At 36.4% G+C, this 17,715-nt stretch overlaps 4 protein-coding genes and 1 long non-coding RNA gene across 9 annotated transcripts; 2 read left to right on the top strand and 3 right to left on the bottom strand.

The window, feature by feature from the left end:
- The first annotated feature begins 180 nt into the window (after positions 1-180).
- On the top strand, positions 181-2,483 carry LOC123224073 (acetolactate synthase 3, chloroplastic-like). Its single transcript, XM_044647590.1, has one exon. It carries the CDS (start codon positions 243-245, stop codon positions 2,226-2,228), a length of 1,986 nt encoding a protein of 661 aa, XP_044503525.1. The 5' UTR covers positions 181-242; the 3' UTR covers positions 2,229-2,483.
- Positions 2,484-2,861: 378 nt separating this feature from the next.
- LOC123223167 lies at positions 2,862-5,250 on the bottom strand. The gene is made up of 3 exons (XM_044646262.1): positions 4,263-5,250; positions 4,057-4,149; positions 2,862-3,967 (listed from the first exon to the last, which is right to left on the bottom strand). The coding sequence occupies exons 1-3, from the start codon at positions 4,308-4,310 to the stop codon at positions 3,020-3,022; spliced, it is 1,089 nt and encodes a 362-aa protein (XP_044502197.1). The 5' UTR covers positions 4,311-5,250; the 3' UTR covers positions 2,862-3,019.
- A 1,692-nt stretch (positions 5,251-6,942) lies between these two features.
- LOC123222610 (glucuronoxylan 4-O-methyltransferase 1-like) lies at positions 6,943-8,055 on the top strand. The gene has a single exon (XM_044645466.1). It carries the CDS (start codon positions 7,030-7,032, stop codon positions 8,032-8,034), a length of 1,005 nt encoding a protein of 334 aa, XP_044501401.1. The 5' UTR covers positions 6,943-7,029; the 3' UTR covers positions 8,035-8,055.
- A 75-nt stretch (positions 8,056-8,130) lies between these two features.
- Positions 8,131-12,144, bottom strand: LOC123222611. 3 transcript variants are annotated; one of them, XR_006503677.1, is made up of 4 exons: positions 10,477-12,144; positions 10,291-10,356; positions 10,012-10,065; positions 8,131-9,816 (listed from the first exon to the last, which is right to left on the bottom strand). It is a non-coding gene; the product is annotated as an uncharacterized LOC123222611 (long non-coding RNA). The 3 variants fall into 3 exon arrangements; XR_006503676.1 differs by having other exon boundaries at positions 10,012-10,356; XR_006503678.1 differs by lacking the exon at positions 10,012-10,065.
- Positions 12,145-15,390: 3,246 nt separating this feature from the next.
- LOC123223124 (zinc finger protein SHOOT GRAVITROPISM 5-like) lies at positions 15,391-16,803 on the bottom strand. 3 transcript variants are annotated; one of them, XM_044646212.1, is made up of 2 exons: positions 16,210-16,803; positions 15,391-15,771 (listed from the first exon to the last, which is right to left on the bottom strand). In XM_044646212.1, exons 1-2 carry the CDS (start codon positions 16,743-16,745, stop codon positions 15,765-15,767), a joined length of 543 nt encoding a protein of 180 aa, XP_044502147.1. In that variant the 5' UTR covers positions 16,746-16,803; the 3' UTR covers positions 15,391-15,764. The 3 variants fall into 3 exon arrangements, with proteins under 3 accessions (XP_044502147.1, XP_044502146.1, XP_044502145.1); XM_044646211.1 differs by having other exon boundaries at positions 15,391-15,740; XM_044646210.1 differs by lacking the exon at positions 15,391-15,771 and having other exon boundaries at positions 16,042-16,803.
- Between the last annotated feature and the right edge of the window lie 912 nt (positions 16,804-17,715).

Raw genomic sequence — 17,715 nt, 5'->3', positions numbered from 1 at the left:
TTTTTTAAATACTATAAATATGTTTTTATCTGTACGTCCAAACTTTGGTGAACGTTAGTATTTTGGCCACAGATCAAATGCAAAAACACATAATATTCGATAAATAAGTAAATAAACCAACGCAAGCAATTTCCTAGGGATAATATCGTAAATCAACTCATTTGCTCCAAATTCAATCTGCTTCAAAGGCCCCTTAAAACTCCCTCTCACCAGTTGTAGCAGCCACCTGCTCTTGCTCCCGCATGTATTCAACAATGGCTGCCTCCTCTTCTTTCATCAAGCCCTCGTCCTTCATCTCCTCCGCTGCCTCTACCAATAACAAATCTTCATTACCCATTTCAAGATCCGTTCTCCCCATTTCTTATGCACGCCAAAGCCCCACTCTCCTCATCTCAAACTCTCTCCCCAAACCCTCCGCCACCTCAGCTTCCTCCGCAACCCCCACAGCCACAACGACAATCCCATTAACCAAACCTCCTTCCAGATTTTCCCCTGACGAACCTCGCAAGGGTGCCGACATCCTTGTTGAAGCTCTCGAACGCCAGGGCGTCACCGATGTCTTCGCTTACCCTGGTGGGGCTTCAATGGAGATTCACCAAGCTCTTACGCGCTCTAATGTCATTCGCAATATTCTCCCTCGCCACGAACAAGGTGGAGTCTTTGCTGCTGAGGGATACGCGCGTTCCTCTGGAAAACCTGGAGTTTGTATTGCCACGTCAGGACCTGGTGCCACCAATTTAGTGAGTGGACTCGCTGACTCGCTTCTCGATAGCGTTCCGATTGTGGCAATCACTGGTCAGGTGCCACGTAGGATGATCGGTACGGACGCCTTTCAAGAGACCCCAATCGTGGAGGTAACTCGGTCTATTACAAAACATAATTATCTTGTGCTTGATGTTGATGACATTCCTAGGATTGTTAGTGAGGCATTTTTCTTAGCGACCTCGGGAAGGCCCGGCCCGGTTTTGATTGACATACCGAAAGATGTTCAACAGCAGCTGGCGGTTCCAAATTGGAACCAACAAATTAGATTGCCTGGTTATATGTCTAGATTGCCTAAAGACCCCAATGAGGAGCTTTTGGAGCAGATTGTGAGGTTGGTATCTGAATCGAAGAAACCGGTGTTGTATGTTGGTGGTGGGTGTTTAAATTCCAGTGAGGAGTTAAGGAGATTTGTCGAACTTACAGGGATCCCTGTAGCTAGTACTTTGATGGGTCTAGGCTCGTATCCTTGTTCGGATAAGTTGTCATTGCAAATGCTTGGAATGCATGGAACTGTTTATGCTAATTATGCTGTCGATAAAAGTGATTTGTTGCTTGCATTTGGGGTTAGGTTTGATGACCGAGTGACGGGGAAGCTTGAGGCTTTTGCTAGCCGAGCCAAGATTGTTCACATTGATATTGATTCAGCTGAGATTGGCAAGAATAAGCAGCCTCACGTGTCAGTCTGTGGGGATGTGAAGTTAGCGTTGAAAAGGATAAACAAGTTGTTGGAGAGTAAAGCTGGTAGTGTTAAGTTTGATTTTTCAGCTTGGAGGGCGGAGCTTGATGAGCAGAAAGCAAAATACCCGCTGAGTTTCAAGACATTTGAGGAAGCAATTCCTCCACAGTATGCAATTCAGGTTCTTGATGAGTTGACTGATGGAAACGCAATTATTAGTACAGGTGTTGGGCAGCATCAGATGTGGGCTGCTCAGTTTTACAAGTACAAGAGACCTCGCCAGTGGTTAACGTCTGGAGGACTAGGGGCTATGGGTTTTGGATTGCCTGCTGCTATTGGAGCTGCTGTTGCTAACCCTGGTGCAGTTGTAGTAGACATTGATGGTGATGGGAGTTTCATCATGAATGTCCAGGAACTGGCAACTATCAAGGTAGAGAATCTCCCCATTAAGATATTGCTGTTGAATAATCAGCATTTGGGCATGGTGGTGCAATGGGAGGATCGGTTTTACAAGGCAAACAGGGCTCATACGTACCTGGGAGATCCATCAAGAGAGTCTGAAATATTCCCAAATATGTTGAAGTTTGCAGAAGCCTGTGGAATCCCTGCAGCACGTGTCACAAGGAAGGAAGATCTTAGAGCTGCAATTAAGACAATGCTGGACACTCCTGGACCATACCTTCTGGATGTCATTGTTCCCCATCAAGAGCATGTCCTTCCTATGATTCCCAGTGGTGGAGCTTTTAAAGATGTGATCACAGAAGGTGATGGAAGAACCAAGTATTGATCACAGAGGCAGCAATTGTACATTCTGGCAATGTATTATGTTCTGAGGCTTAGTATGAGTGGCAATCTTTTTATCTCGCGTGTGAGTGTCAAAGGACTTATATGGACAAACAGTATTTGCCACTCTCGAATAACTAGTTTGTTAATGTATCAAATAGTAGTTTGTTTTGTTTGTTTATTGCTCGCCCGTTTAATGTTGTATTTCTCTCAGGAGTAATGTATGGTTATGTCTTGTAGTTGCACTGTTTGGCGAAAACACTATTCTCAAATTGTGATGCTTTCTTTTCCCACTTTGACACTTCAAAGGATTCAGCAAGATAAATGAGATGCAAGTTTTAGCGATAACATTTTACATGAACTGCATCATTAAGTTTAAAAGTGGTTTAAATTGAATGCCTCGGTGTTGCCCATAGGTTATCTCTGTTATTTCTATGATCATTTAATTATCTACAATTAATCTCATGATGCCGATTTGCAAGGTTTTTGAGGATAACACCTCTTGTTAAGATATTGGATTCCATTTTCTGGGAAACATCATTTATTAAAACAGTCTAACAATGTATACAAATAATGAATATAAACTTGTGCATAAAAAATAATATATCATTATGTTTGCACAAATTAGTGTTCATTATTTGTGTTCATAGTGCTACTCTTATTAGAATGGTTATTACCTAAGCAAAATTAATGCTTCCTCTTTTAGATCTTGCAAAATTCAAACACGGTTTCAACAAAGTTTAGAGACATTAAACATACTTGCATAAATGCAAATGCAATGGCACATACCCCTTATCACTCATTGGCCTGAGTTGAAGTTGTTGTTAAAGTGTCAAAGGATTTCCTCCTGATGAGAAGACAAATGATCCTTGAAGGTTGTGCATGTGTATTTTCAATACTACATAACACAAAATCAGGGCGGTGAAGAGCAAGATTTAGCCGATCCTTCCCTACAACAAATGCAGTGGCGTCAAGCAGAACATGCCATGAGTTCCTGTGAGCTTCTGAAACCCAATGCATGGAATAACGTGTCCCATTGACATCAGCTGGATATGAGAATAATCCTTTTGGGGTGTGCTTGCATTTTCTCCGGAAATACTGGCTAAGCTGTGATCCCTTGATCCTCAAATCCAACCATGTCTCTGGCGCCAATACAACTTTTGATTCTTTGAAACTGGCAAATTCTCTTATGTAATCCATTTCTTCACCAATAATGCTCATGTAGAAGTTACCTCTAAAGAAAGGGTAGCTTTCCCCAACTAACATCATTGCATCCTTGTAGTTTGGAGTGAAGAGAACAAGATACTCACTATCAGGTAATCCACAATTATTCAAAACCTTGTTTCGAGCTTGGATTTCAGGGATTGAGATGAAACTTCCAGGAAAGGATGATTTCTTGGTGAGTATATCCAGTAATCTTGATGGCTCCAACTGGGTTCTGTCTAAATCCGGGAGATTGCTCCCAGAGGAGGGTGTGAAGGGTTCTCTCGAACCACCACTTCTAGGCGACTTTCGCTTGTCTTCAGGAGCGACTTCTGAGGTCTCTTCACTGATACAAAGACTGGAGAGATCTAATTTTTCTCCTTCAACAAGGCCAGCATATTGAGGGTACTTTGCCAGGACATACTGTTCAACATATTGCATTTCTGTTGGTGTGATTGGACCTGACCATCTGAGGTCAAGTCCATGGAGTGTCGATATGGCTTCGGCTACGATATGTGCAGGAATAACAGTATGTGCCTTCTGTTTTAATTAAGAAAAAATGATTAATCAAAGACAGAAACTTGGAGCAATTCATAGAACAGGAAATCAATTGAAGCTGAAACGTTTACCTTAATAACCATACTGCTTGCTCTGCCATTTTCTATCAGTGATTTGGAAACAGAAGCGAAAAGGGATCCTTTATATTCACCCTCCGTCAAGTCCTGAACTTACAAAAGTTTCAATCAGAATTTCTAAAATTGTTGCGATGACAACTTTGTAAAAGCAGCCTCTAAATCAAGTATGACGAATGATGTATCGAAGTTTAAATTCATACCTTAGATTCAGCTTCTGAAACAATCTGTTCCTCAGTGTTCCTCCCCATAATTCTAATTATTTGCGCCTCTCATAAACAAACACCTCCGAAATCTCTTGTTACAGAAGTATGTCCAAACCCACAAAACGTAATAATGGAAGCCAGAAAAAGCAGAAAAGCAAAATCAAGCTAAAGCTATCAAATAAACCTTCAGGTTAATTTCGACTGTTGAACACAACCTGGATGCTGAATATAAACTAGAGAAGCAAGTCGATCAGAAGAAGAAATAGGTGGAATGAATAAACAAAAAGAGGCAGATGTAGAAATCTAATTATCTAAACGTAAGATATTAAAGAAATCAAAGGAAGTCAGTTAAAATAAAGAGAAAGCACACCGACTATGACAAAAGCAAAGCTCTAAAACAGAGAACCTTGAACAGGGAAACCATGGTTGAGACTTGAAATTATTTTAACAAGAATACCAGATGCTTGACTATTTGATGGCTTCAAGTTTTAGCCTCTATCAATCCAACTAAACAATGGTTGGATTAAACTTCAATTATTTAGTCTTATATGAAATGGCAACAAACCTCAGAATATATTAAATTGTTAATGAAACGTCAGCCTGTGAATTGAAAATTTTCCAGGGAAAGCGACTTGGATAGTGTATTGTTACTTGATTTTGTTCTTCTTCAACAGTGCATGCATATTAACTTATAAGCAAGAGAAAATGAAGCAGAGCGTAAAAGAAGAGAGACGAAATTGTGCAGAATGGGAAAGCTTTCCTTCCACAGACAATTGACGTTCTAGAGATTTCTTAACCATCGCCTTCTTCTTCAAGTTGCCATTCGAGGGAATTTCAATTGAATTGGCTCCAATAACATCATTGAATTAATTTAATATTTTCAGGTCATGAAGACGTGAATTTAATTTGTTTATAAGAAACAAATAAAACTAATTATATTGCTTCGGTATAAACAATGTATTGGAGGAGAATGAGAAAGGAATGAGCCGCTCAAAGATGCCATTAGCAGCAGATTCCATGAAGACAAGGTCATGAAAACAACAATATTTTTTTATGATCAAGTTGCCTATAGAATAGAATAATTATTTATTTACCAATCCTATTTTCTTACTTGCCTGATAATTATATTATTTTAAACTTCTAAACAATATTGCAATATTATATTATACGTATCAATTTTAAATTATTTATAAATAAATATATATTTATAAATGTTATCATATAATTTGATATTATTTTATTTTTAATTTAAAATAATTTAATCACATAATAATATATATTAATATATATCTATCTGTGTACTCTAAACAAGTATATATAATTTTATTATAAATATATTTATTAGCAGTTAAGCGTTTAAACAAGTCTGTCTACTGTTGAAGTTTTCGGCTTGCGGTTTTCCCTTCATAGTTACTCCACCCCAGTTGAAAAGGACTGAAATGCTTATATTTCTCTCTTTGTTTCCCTTTCTCCTTGACTAGCCCTTTGTATGAAAATGAAGAACTCCCCTTTGCTAAGATTGGGACCTCGGCTTGTTACTTATGCATTAATCACTAATTAGTCCCTTAATTACCCACCAAACGAAGGTTTTGGTAGGCAAGCACTAAGCATCCTTATTTGCAAACCTACTTTGGACTGGATTCCATCTCCAACTTATAATATAAGATACCTTGTGCTCAGTTTTATTTATTTGATATGTAACATGATTAGATTCCAAATGAAGATACTTAAATCATCACGGCACCATTTGATGGATCTACTTACTCACCTCTAGAGATAATAATTCAATCCATAAATCGGATCTTCGACCTATCCATCTTTGAAAAATGAAAAGATCCATCAATAAAGATAAAGACAAAAATGGTTAAAATCTTTGTAATTAAAGACATGACATGAATGAGGATAAATATTTCTTCAGTTTACCTTCTTCTCTACATATTTTTTAATTGTTTACATATTAAATTACTTTTAAAAGTTTTAAACGAATACATATATACTCTAATATATAATAAATATCCTATTATTTTCTAACAGAGATGAGGAGATGAGAGGAGAGCGTGAGGAATTTTCCTTGAAGAGAAAGAGACAAAAATTCTCCCTGCAAAAAGGGGATAGGAATTTTTTGTCATTCCCCTATTGGAGACAGGATATAATCAGGGACTAAGGTATTCCACCCCTACCTGCCCCGTTCAAGGTTGGACATCAGTTCAGCCATTCAGCTCACCCACTGTTTTATTGACTTGTATCTCTAGGTTTTGAAAATAAGCTTACGGGAGTGTGGCATGTAGCATATGAACATCAATTCACACAGTTCCCAGTATGAGTACCTGAAATCATTAATTGAAAATAACAAAGCAACCACTCGTTAGCCTTCTTCAACTACACTCATACACACCAAACAAGCTTAAAACACACAAAAAATAAAAGTGAAGTGATGAAGCAACCTGCTGAAAGTTCCAGTACCCAACCAGCACCTGTATAATTAATGGAAACAGCAGCCTTTCGTAAAAGGTGCACACATCTGCATACTTTATTTCTAAAAGGTAAAAAGCAACCGCAATTATTTGGTAACAAACGGACAGCTCAATAAAAGAAACATCTCTTCAAACAAAAGCAAAACGTTTTCTTCCTCCTCACTAAAAAAATTACTAAAATGACTCAACATAATAACAACAATTTCGTTGAAAACCTCACAATTACCTTTGAGAAGGATGGGATAGTAGTTTGCTTTTAGAAGTACAGGAAACAAACATAGCAGAAGAAAATGCCCCCGAAAGTACCTTATTGCCGTCCCCTTCTAACTCCTCTTATTCATTCTTCATCTTCGCCTTCTCCTATCACCCACAAGTATTGGCTTGGAGCTAAGAGTAAGAAGATGAATCCTGCAAAGAATCTTATCCCCCTTCTTGTTTTCATCTTAACAGCCCTCTCCCTCCTCAGTCTTCTTAAACTTGCCATTTTTACTGCTCCTTCACCACCTTTCTCTTCTTCACCACCACCTCAACAATCTCCTTCACCACCTTTCTCTTCTTCGCCCATGCCTAAACAAAATACATGCTCCTCTCCAGCATGCGGTAATGCTCCATCACACCCAGTGGAAATCTCAATAAGTCCACATAAAACTTCGTCTGTTAATGCAACCATCCTCACAGAAAAAGAATTCAAACTTCTATCAAATCTCATTAAGCGTCGAGCACCCTGCAACCTACTTATTTTTGGGCTGGAACCCCAGTACCTAAAGCTCTCAAAAATCAATGCAAGAGGGACCACCATCTTTCTAGAGGATGACTCAAACAAGATAAGTGCAATCAAAAGTAAGAGCAAGAAAACTGAAATCTACAAGGTTGAATACTCGATACCTGCAAAAGATGCTTACAAGCTGCTTAAGCATGCAAGACAGAACCCAGCTTGTGCACTTGGATCAGGACCCCTTCAAGTGTCAAAATGTAAACTGGCATTGAAAAATTTACCACAAGAAGTTTATAAAAATAAATGGGATGTGGTGGTCGTGGATGGACCGAGTGGAGACGCACCAGAGGCACCTGGCAGAATGTCAACAATCTACACGTCTAGTATCATTGCTAGAGCTGGGAATGCAACAGATGTTATAGTACATGACATAGATCGAACAATTGAAAAATGGTTCTCCCGGGAGTTTCTGTGTGATGATAATTTGGTGTCTGCTAAAGGGAAATTGTGGAATTTTAGGATCACAGATCAATCAAATTCTACAAGGTTTTGTCCTGCCAAAGAAAGCATGATAGAATAACAACTTTCTTTTTGGGGTGAACGCTTTCGCACCAGGAAACTAGTTCATCGATTGATGAAAATTCTTTACCATAAAAATTAGTTATTCAGTCTACATACAAGAACGTCTCAACGGACACAGAGTGTTATCATCTACAAAGATAGTAACTATACCAAAAACATACAATGCGTAAATAATAGAATGAAAATTCTGTCTTAAATCTTCGGAGTTTTAATTATTTTTACAGCAGTCAAGGGTCTAGTTGAATACTATTACCTAGTATTTATGTTTGTCAGATGTAAAACCCTGCAATAAAGTACTAGATGATATGAGACTGCCATAGTGATATTCCTAAATCCCCATTTAACTAAATCTCCAGTACGCATGCTTGACTCTATAAGAACAAGACAACTCCATCCCGGAAAATGTACGACAATTTGCTACAGCATTATTGACACCTCAATTTTTATAAAAATTTAAAACTATTAAATCAATGCACATTCAACAATTACACTTTGAGAATGGAACCTGTAAAAACACCATTTGTATTCACCACTTTTATCACCATTAACATTACATTAGTTAGTTATGCTCACAACACCCCTTTGTTTTACACATGAAACATATCATAACAAGATGCATCTGTAGAAACAATTGCTTAACTGCTCCTGTTTCAACCTATAATCAATAACAACTAACCTGACTCTGCCATTCAGCACAATCACTTTAATGTCAAAAGTTTCTTCTGTTGGCAAAATATAAAATGCATCAACCTAGAAATTCATAGCATAAACCCTAAGCACAATTAAAAGTTAAAAGAAATAATCTCAAAGTTGGAGTTAAGTACCACTGTCAACCATTCAATAAAGCTCCAATTAGGCATATATATCTAAACTGCAGGATGTACCCATGTATTCATGGCACTCATACAGAATATACATATATGTGCCAGTTCACATGCATCCATTTACAAACACTAGCTAAAATTCTAAAGAGAAGCAAGCTCTAAGTTCAACAGAAAACTCAATTACCATGCAACAAATTTACATATTACAAGACTAATTTTATATTTAATGAAAGAGCACATTTCCAGAAATTGGCTGTTTAAGAATTTCTTGGATCTAAATTCTGGGTCAACAGTGGCAGGACATTAGATTTCAGTTAGATGTGCAGGAATCTACTGAAGCCAATTATTATATTGCTCCTTAATAGCACAGTGACTCAAACTTCATAACAGTGGGATAACTAAGACATGGAAAGTCAGGCAATGCAATTGAATATGGCAGTATGAAATAAAAATAAAATCCCTTCATCACATATCATCAGAGCATAGGAGGAAAAGAATTTACACCTTAATTAGTAAGCAAACGGGGATGCAATGCTCACCATTTTTTTGCTGATACAAGGTTGAATCTTCATTGGGATCTCAGTGTGACTTATAGCTTTTGATCGTTTTTGTTTCTCAATGTCAAATTCCTTTCTAGATTCCTTCCAAGTACCCAATTGCCAAACTCTACCAAAATTGGGTAGCCAGTTAGAATCAAAATCACTCTTAAGTCTTAACCATCTCTCCTCTCTTCTCCATTTCCATCTCCATCTTTCTATTTTCTGCCCAAGCAGATCCCACTCATTTTGGGTTCAATTTAAACTTCCCAGACTTAATGAAAGAAACTAAGCCACTTAAAACTTGTTTTAGCTGATCTCCTTCAAATGCTTCAAACCATGGAGAAGGTGCCAAAGAATATACATTTCCAGCAGCCTCTTATGGAGCCTTAGAAGAAATTTGAGTTATATTCTTCAAACCTAAAGAGAAATAAGACCACAAGACAAGGAATTTATATCTTATCTAAACCATGACACTCAGGCATCTACATAAGGATGTTAAGTATATTTTAACATGCCACTCAAGTAAGGTATGCAGATGGTAACTCATGCACCAGGAAAATTAACAAACAAGAAATTGAGAACAAAATAAGCAAAGTATTCAAAGAGAATTACCCAGAGAATTGATCTCTCAATTAAAACTCTTTCATCCCGAAATGCATGATACACCTATGTGAAACATATTACATATTGGCAAGAAACCTTGCAATAAATGCATACCAAAAAAAAAAAAAAATGGTGAAATGCAACCATGTAAGAATCTTGAAAACAGAATAGGCTACCAACAGTTTAGCCAGAACAAGTTACCCAGAAAGCATTGAAAACAATAGTAGTAGTAATAATAATAATAAGAAGAAGAAGAAGAAGGAAAAGAGTGTAGATGAACTAACTTACCTCTTTTCCACTGAGGTAGACATTTCCAGAGCAGCTTGTGCCATTATAAAAGGTTGTTCCAGCTAACTAGATAATGAAAACAATAGTAGATGCAAAGACTACAATAAATAATCCAATTCATGGGAGGAACATCACTTCAGCAACTTGAATAAAGAAAGAAGAATAAAATACAAAGATCTTGCCTACCCATCAAACCATTTGAATTCCATAAAATTGAACCAGAGGAAGCATCTCCAAGCATGGAAGAGGTAACAGCATGCAGATTTTAACCAGTATTTGCAGCTTCAGAGAATCCAGAATGTAACACCTGGTACTCATTTGTATGAAATTGTACAGGTATAACACCATTTGAAATATTTGAATTAAGAGTGTGAATATTATTCTTTTCAAAGTAATTCATATTTTCAAATCTGAGTATATCATTTGAAGGACCAAAAGTGGTCCCTGAGATCCTTCACTAGAGGAGACAGCTCCAGTCTCCATTGATTTGCACTTCTTCTCCCATTACAATCAAAAGAAACAGCATTTTTCACATCTTCATTATTGATTTCCTGATCTCTCTTTTTGAACAGTACGGACATAAAGATGAAGATTCTTGATGAAATTTTTAATCGTTCTCATCAGGTTTTTTTTTTTTTTTTTTCTAAATTCAGATAATTACAGATAGAAGATAAGATTTCTCATTGATCAGAAAATCGACAAGAATGTAGTGACTATTTTGAATGAGACGGTGAATAACGCAACACCTTAACTAAATTAGTTTCCAAAATCCTAAAACTAAAAGCATCCACGTGATCCATTCCACAGCCAAATTTCCGCAGAAAGTTCTTTAACTTCTTCATATGGACCACACTAGTTAATTGCATTATTACTGACACAATAAAATCCAGCAGAAAATAAGTTATTTCAGTAATTCTGGTGTTCAGTTTTGGAATTAGTGAATGAATATCGTACCAAGCAAAGGAGCTGCCGAGCTCGTCGACATCGGAATCGCAAAAAACGCACCAAAGACATATACGAAAGACGTGTTCGTTGCGGATAATGGTAGGGTTCTTCAGGAAGAACCGAATTTCCATGATCTTGGTTTGGAATTTAGAGAGTGACTTGGGAAGTGCTTGTGTTACTGCCCTGCGTCGTGATTCACTGATTTGGGTTGCAAACTCTGCAGAACTCGAGTTCGCTCTTCTTATTCTTTGCATTCGTTGAATTTGATATCTTTTTCGGTTTAAAGTTAGGGTTTGGTCTCTTAGACTGTAGTTGACCCTCCATTACCGTACGGAGGATTTCTTCCTGGAGAGAGTGGTGCCGGAAATTTATAAATTATAATAATTGAAAAACACGCACACACCCCGGCAACAACTACAAAAACAGTTTCAAATTACGAAACGCACCCGCGCTTTTTTAACCTCTGTATGGCTCATTAAGTATAGCAATGTTATGTTCATCTACAGTTAGCAGTGATACATCAAATATTCATATTCAAATCAATCCTCATGCTTATTCAAATAAAATCAAACACACGGCTTCTCCAAAATAAAAATTAAAAAATTAAAAAAGAAGTTGGAAATGATGAATCACTCCCACGTTTTTGTATGACTATATTGATATAGCATCAAAACGAATCTCTTCTTCTTCTTCTTCTTCGTTTTTGTATGGTTTCGTTCCACATTTCTTTGGACATCAATATTAGAGGTGGTTGTGGGGTCTGCCGGCCGGAGCACATAATTTCGATATGGCCTGTAAATTAGTTGATCACGTCATCTCACAAGAATTACATGTAGGCCAGTTTAGTACCGCTCATAAAAAAAATTAAAAAACTTTTGTGGTCAGTCCATGTAAAAACGTGTAGAGACATGACCCACTAGACGGTGGTCCTTGACCTTCATATTATTTGGGTTGACTTTAAGGTTAAATTTGAAACTATTCTAAATACAAATAGGGGATAAATAAATATGAATCCAAATATGATTAGAGAGTAATAGGAAAAACAAATTTTAATCTAAAGGTCCTGTTCAACTTGTAAGTTGAGCATAACTCGTATCATTAAAAAAAATTAAGAAGAACGATATTATTTATATATGAATCCGAGCCAAATCTAATCTATCCATACAAACCCAAATTAGATGTGAACTGATCATAAACTCTTAAATTGTGAAGTGAGCCTAATACGAATTAGTGTTTTTTCATGTTCGATGAGTTTGAGCCAAAAATGAATCGAACCCACCTGAAACAAGCCGAAAACAAGTTTCACCATATTCGACCTTGGTAGTTGGCACAACCCTAACATAACTCATGGCACGATTGGTTCTACCAATTTTAGCTAGGCTCGTTGACATGTCTAATTCCTATTAATGTTTTCAAACATGAATCAAATAGTAACTCAAAGAGAAGGTTAGTTAAAGTCAATTTATGTTGGATCAATTAACCAATAGTTGGATTGGGTTATTGCTTTAAACCAATATTAAAAATAATTTTATCCACTCAATTAATAAATATAAAATTTAAATTAAATTTAATCAAATCTAATTTGATGAGATACACATACTATGCGTGGCAAAGGCTCTTGATTAAGTTCCATCAAAAAAATTTCTTGACAAATCTGATAGTGGTTCAATGATTCAACAATAGTAGTTCAACCACGTAAACACTGATTAAATTAATGGATTTAATTCGGTTTCTAAAATTATGTTTATAATATTTAATCATATGATAACATATTATCTGTATACTTAAATTATATATCAGAAATATATACACATAATATTATTGTACTCATTAATACGTAAAGGTTTACCATAAACATATTGCCCTATTGTGACGGCCTATAACAGTATCTTCTTGATGAAGATGTCATACTCCAAAGAACATGTCTCATTCCTTGGCTCTTAATATGAAATTTATCTTGATTGAAAATGGGAAAACATATAAACGACTAACTTGGATGCTTTTAGTCTTTATCTTGGTTAGATTTTATCATCATTGAAAAAGATAAATAGAGCCGTGTGCAAGTCTCTTCACATGGTAGCAAGAAGTTCCAGTCCCACCACCAAGATCTAAAAAATTTCCTATCTTCGAAAAGTAAGTTGCCTTTTATTCCTCATTATAGTGATTAAAGACCTCACGATGTATGCAATCTTGAAGATCTAATAATATCTTTGATATTTTTTATGCCCAGAAAGTAGAAAGAGATGGCTTACTCTTTCATATTCCTGTGCATGCGTCATGTAATACAAATTCTGAAATGTTTTATCGCATGACATTATGAAATATGAACAGCGTCAATTTTGCCACTTCCTTCCAATTATTTCCATTTTCCAGGACATTTTACTGTTTACCAAACAGACATTTTATCTGCTCAGGGTTGGTACTGTATAATAATCAGATTTAACATATCTTATACCAGATTCAAATAATGGTTATGCTGTATCACCTGACAATAATATGCCGACAAATGTGAAAAGACAAATATTAAGGTTCTGTCATAATGACTGCTTTGATGCATGATTTGGCGAGTCTGTCCTACATCTTTATCCTGCTTTTTATCTTTAAAATGGACTTGACGTATGGCCTCTGGGATTTCTCTATCGTTTACAAATAATAGATAAAATTAACGCAATCATATGTGGATATAAAGGTTTTCTTTACTTTATATAACATATGCAATTGGGACTTAGAATAACAACTGGTACTGCATCGCTGTATGTGAAGCCATAAATTAGGCATCTATCTATTCCTTCTATTGGAAAATCACATAGCTGGCTTTTTCTTCTGGGGAAAGATAATTAATTTCTATATTGAATATTGCATGTTCTTTTGCTTTTCAGGAGAAAATGACTGTATTTCACTAGACCAGAAACGACGTGTCGCCAAGACAACAAGCAAAGAAACATATTAGGATATTGGCTTTACGTTTTTCTCAATTTAGCAAAGCAAAAAAGTTATAATGTGGTTAGGAAAATAGTGTTTTAATCTTTCATTAGATAAGTCACTTAATTAGACTCTTTTCTTTTCTTCTCTTTTCTATGCTTCCTTGCTGTTTGCATGGGTACCTTTCAGAAGGCCTGGCCTAATGTTGAAACTACGTGATCCTTTAGTCCCCGCTAGATTATTTCTTGACCACACATAAGAATCAAGTCAGTGTATTATTGAAGGTAGCTTGGATTGACAGTTTAACTCTATTAGAGAGTTATATGTTTGGAGTTAGGTTTCTGACAATTCAAGCTAATTTTCTTTTTTGTGTTGGATCCCGGACAGAGATAGTGGGTGTTTGGTCTACTTAAGCAAAAGTTAAGTCGAATACAAGTGGATACAGCAGCTATCCTGTCGTGTTCTTGATGAATTACCTGCTTTTTGTTCTGATTCATTTGCCTTCTATCAAAATCCTGCTTCTCTGCATGGCTATGCTGCCATGGTGCATGTCAGCTGGGTTTTGTCTCTTCACACCAAATTAATTGAGTCCTAATAATTATCAGTTTTAATACCATGCATGCTGTCATCAGTAAAACTTAAAGTTGATTTTCAGGAACTTGGTTGATTATTTGTTGTTGGAGTGACTACAGTATGTTGATTCATTAAGCCATTTGTGCATAATTAGTTGGTTATCTTTAAATAACATTCTCCTTTAACGTGTCCCAATCATGAGTAAAGTCTCAAATCTTAATTAAACTAGAAGGCTGGAGCCTTTTGGTCTATTGGCGTGTGCATATCTAATTACATAGGAGGCTGCCGACTTGCCAACTTTGTATATTCTAGTATTCAATGAATCTGCTTTGCTTTTAGTTTGCGTACATTAATGTTAATTTTAAGACTTCTCTAGCAATATAAAAATAAAACTAATCAAGGGTTTTATTTTGCTCAGCCTTAACAGATCATGAGATAAAGCAGCCGATATCAACCCTTGAAATTTTCCATGTACTTTGACATTCTAATAATTAAGCTAACATGAATCAGCTATGTTTATTTTGCCAGTATGTGTTGTAATTATGAAGAGGGAGTACGTTATTAAGTTAAAACAGCTCTAATGTCGTCTCTAAATTCTAGCAGCCTAGCTGCTAATTAATTCATACAGTATGGACTACCTGGCAAAGAGATGCAATTAACTGATCTGAAACAAGAAATAGACCATAAATCATGTAGGTTATTGATAAACTTCTAATTCCATGTCTTCTCTCTCTCGTTAAACAAGCACTTATTTACAGTTAAAAGATTAAACTAATGTATATGAGGGGAGCACAAAGAATGCATAACAACGAGATCAGTTTCGCCAAGCAATCAAATTTTGTAAAGGAGGATTAATGAATCTTTCTGTTTAACCATAAATCATGCGCCAGATTCTTTGCTTTGAGCAGTGACTCCAAAATCAGAATTGAAGTGGAAGGCCTTGCAGTACCAGCAACACGCATCATAAAATGGGCAGCGATGATCACACCGATTATCATCATTTACTGGGGCTGAGATGATCAGACTGTTTATCATCATTTGCTGGGCAGATCAGACTGATACAAGTAAAATTTTGGAAACTAACCCCTCTTGCGTCAATGTTATCATTATCTTTGAATAATAAATATATGCCTCAAACAGCCAACAGCTGGCAATATATAATATATAGACCAATACATGTGTTTTTCATTGTAAATCTTGAATCACTGGCTGGATGTATGTACTTTTTCATCAGTTTTCCAAACAAGTCATCATTTGGTTAATTGGCTAAATTCATCCTACAGATAATCACAATATAAATCTACATAAAAATAATGGGAAATAGTTCATAATTTTATATATGACACTAATAAAATTTATAGTGTTCTTAATCATGCATTCCCCCCTTCTGTTTAGTTGAACCAAGCAGAAGGAATCGGATATACGGCAAATTTTCAACTTGAAAGCGTTAATTTAGAGTAATAAAATTAAGGCCTAAACCTTTGCCTGCAAGAGTGGCAAGTGATCTCCATGCACGTAGAATCTATCTGTTTAGTTGCTCTCTCCTTCATTCTTTCAGCTTTCTCCACTTCTTCTCTTGCCCTCTCCCACATTTGTCTTGCTCTTGCAAACTCAGATTGCGCCAGCTCCATTTCTCTCTTTGTAAGCTCTCTCACACTTTCTGCATACGCCTTCTCAGCAGCGGCCAGTCTAATTTGCTCGGCTGCCTGCCACTTCAACGACTCAACATCAACGCAGTTATTACCTGTAGCGCACTTATTAACGTCATCAAACTCACAAATTTGACCGCTTAAAACACAGTTGGAGGGTGGCTCGATCGGCCTTACACTTATTGATAGTTGTAAGTCAAGTGATGGAGCTTCAATCTGATTATGATGATGATGATGATGATCTGACACCATTGATCGATATCTGAAGGAAGAAGAATTTAATGGTAGTGATGACATGCGTGACGAAGAAGGTATTGAAAGCGGAGTAGGAAGAAGTTGGAGCTCTTTCTGATCTTCTTCTTCCATTGAAAGGAAATCAAAAAGGAACTTTGGTAGCAAGGTTTGCGATGGGGGAGAATATGGGGTGGCAGACACTGCTGCCTGTATATAAACAACACTTGCATCCTCAAATTACATTTACACCCTTATTTCCCATGCAAAATGACTTGACCAGCTTTTACACTCTAAAAAGACTATACCGACCTCCTTCTTACCTTAGTAAATGTCATCGGAGTTAAAGGATGTTTTGGTAAAATCATGTAATAATCATGGTGAAAATTCCTAATAGATGAGCCAAAGCATGGGAAAATAACGGATGACGTTATTGCTTTTTTTAATTATTTTAATGCCATAAATTTTTAATTTTAGCTGGAATATAAATACGGAATACTAATTTATAGTTTTGATATGTGGAACTCTTACCTGGAATAGAATGTAATAATTACCAGAAATACTCTATAAATTAAATAAATAACGAATAATTACAGTGGCACGTGCGTCGGAGATTAAAGGGGGACTTTTTGTTTTCAGATGATTATTATTATTTACTTTATGGCGGGCCTTGGTTGTCGGCCCTCAGCTTCAAATTGTAACTCAGCACCACACACTCACTCCACAACGGCACGTGGGATGGCCACACAGATGTGCTTGACCATGATTGTGGAAACTGACTGCCACTTGGACCGTTCATTTGTGGGCCCCCTTTCGATTCACCTTTTCTCATACTACATCACGTGGGTCTGATTCAACCTTTTGTTCAAGCATTCAAGGAGCTTAACATGAGGGGGGACTGGATTTCAATCGAGTCCGATGGTGTTTAACTTTGAGTTTTATTCGAATAAATTTAATTTAAGAAAATTTAATTTTAAATTTTATAAATGTCCATTTATCAAGTTTACGAATTTGAAAATATTAATATAAAACAATATTATTTTAACTAAAATATATTAAAATAAAGTTGTTTTAGTATCAAATTATATTTAAAACTCTATTCGAA

This window comes from Mangifera indica, chromosome 8 (genome assembly GCF_011075055.1).
Source record: "Mangifera indica cultivar Alphonso chromosome 8, CATAS_Mindica_2.1, whole genome shotgun sequence".
NCBI lineage: Eukaryota > Viridiplantae > Streptophyta > Magnoliopsida > Sapindales > Anacardiaceae > Mangifera > Mangifera indica.
The sequence above is the reverse complement of the archived record's forward strand: the minus strand, read 5'-3'. Positions and strand labels throughout refer to the sequence as shown.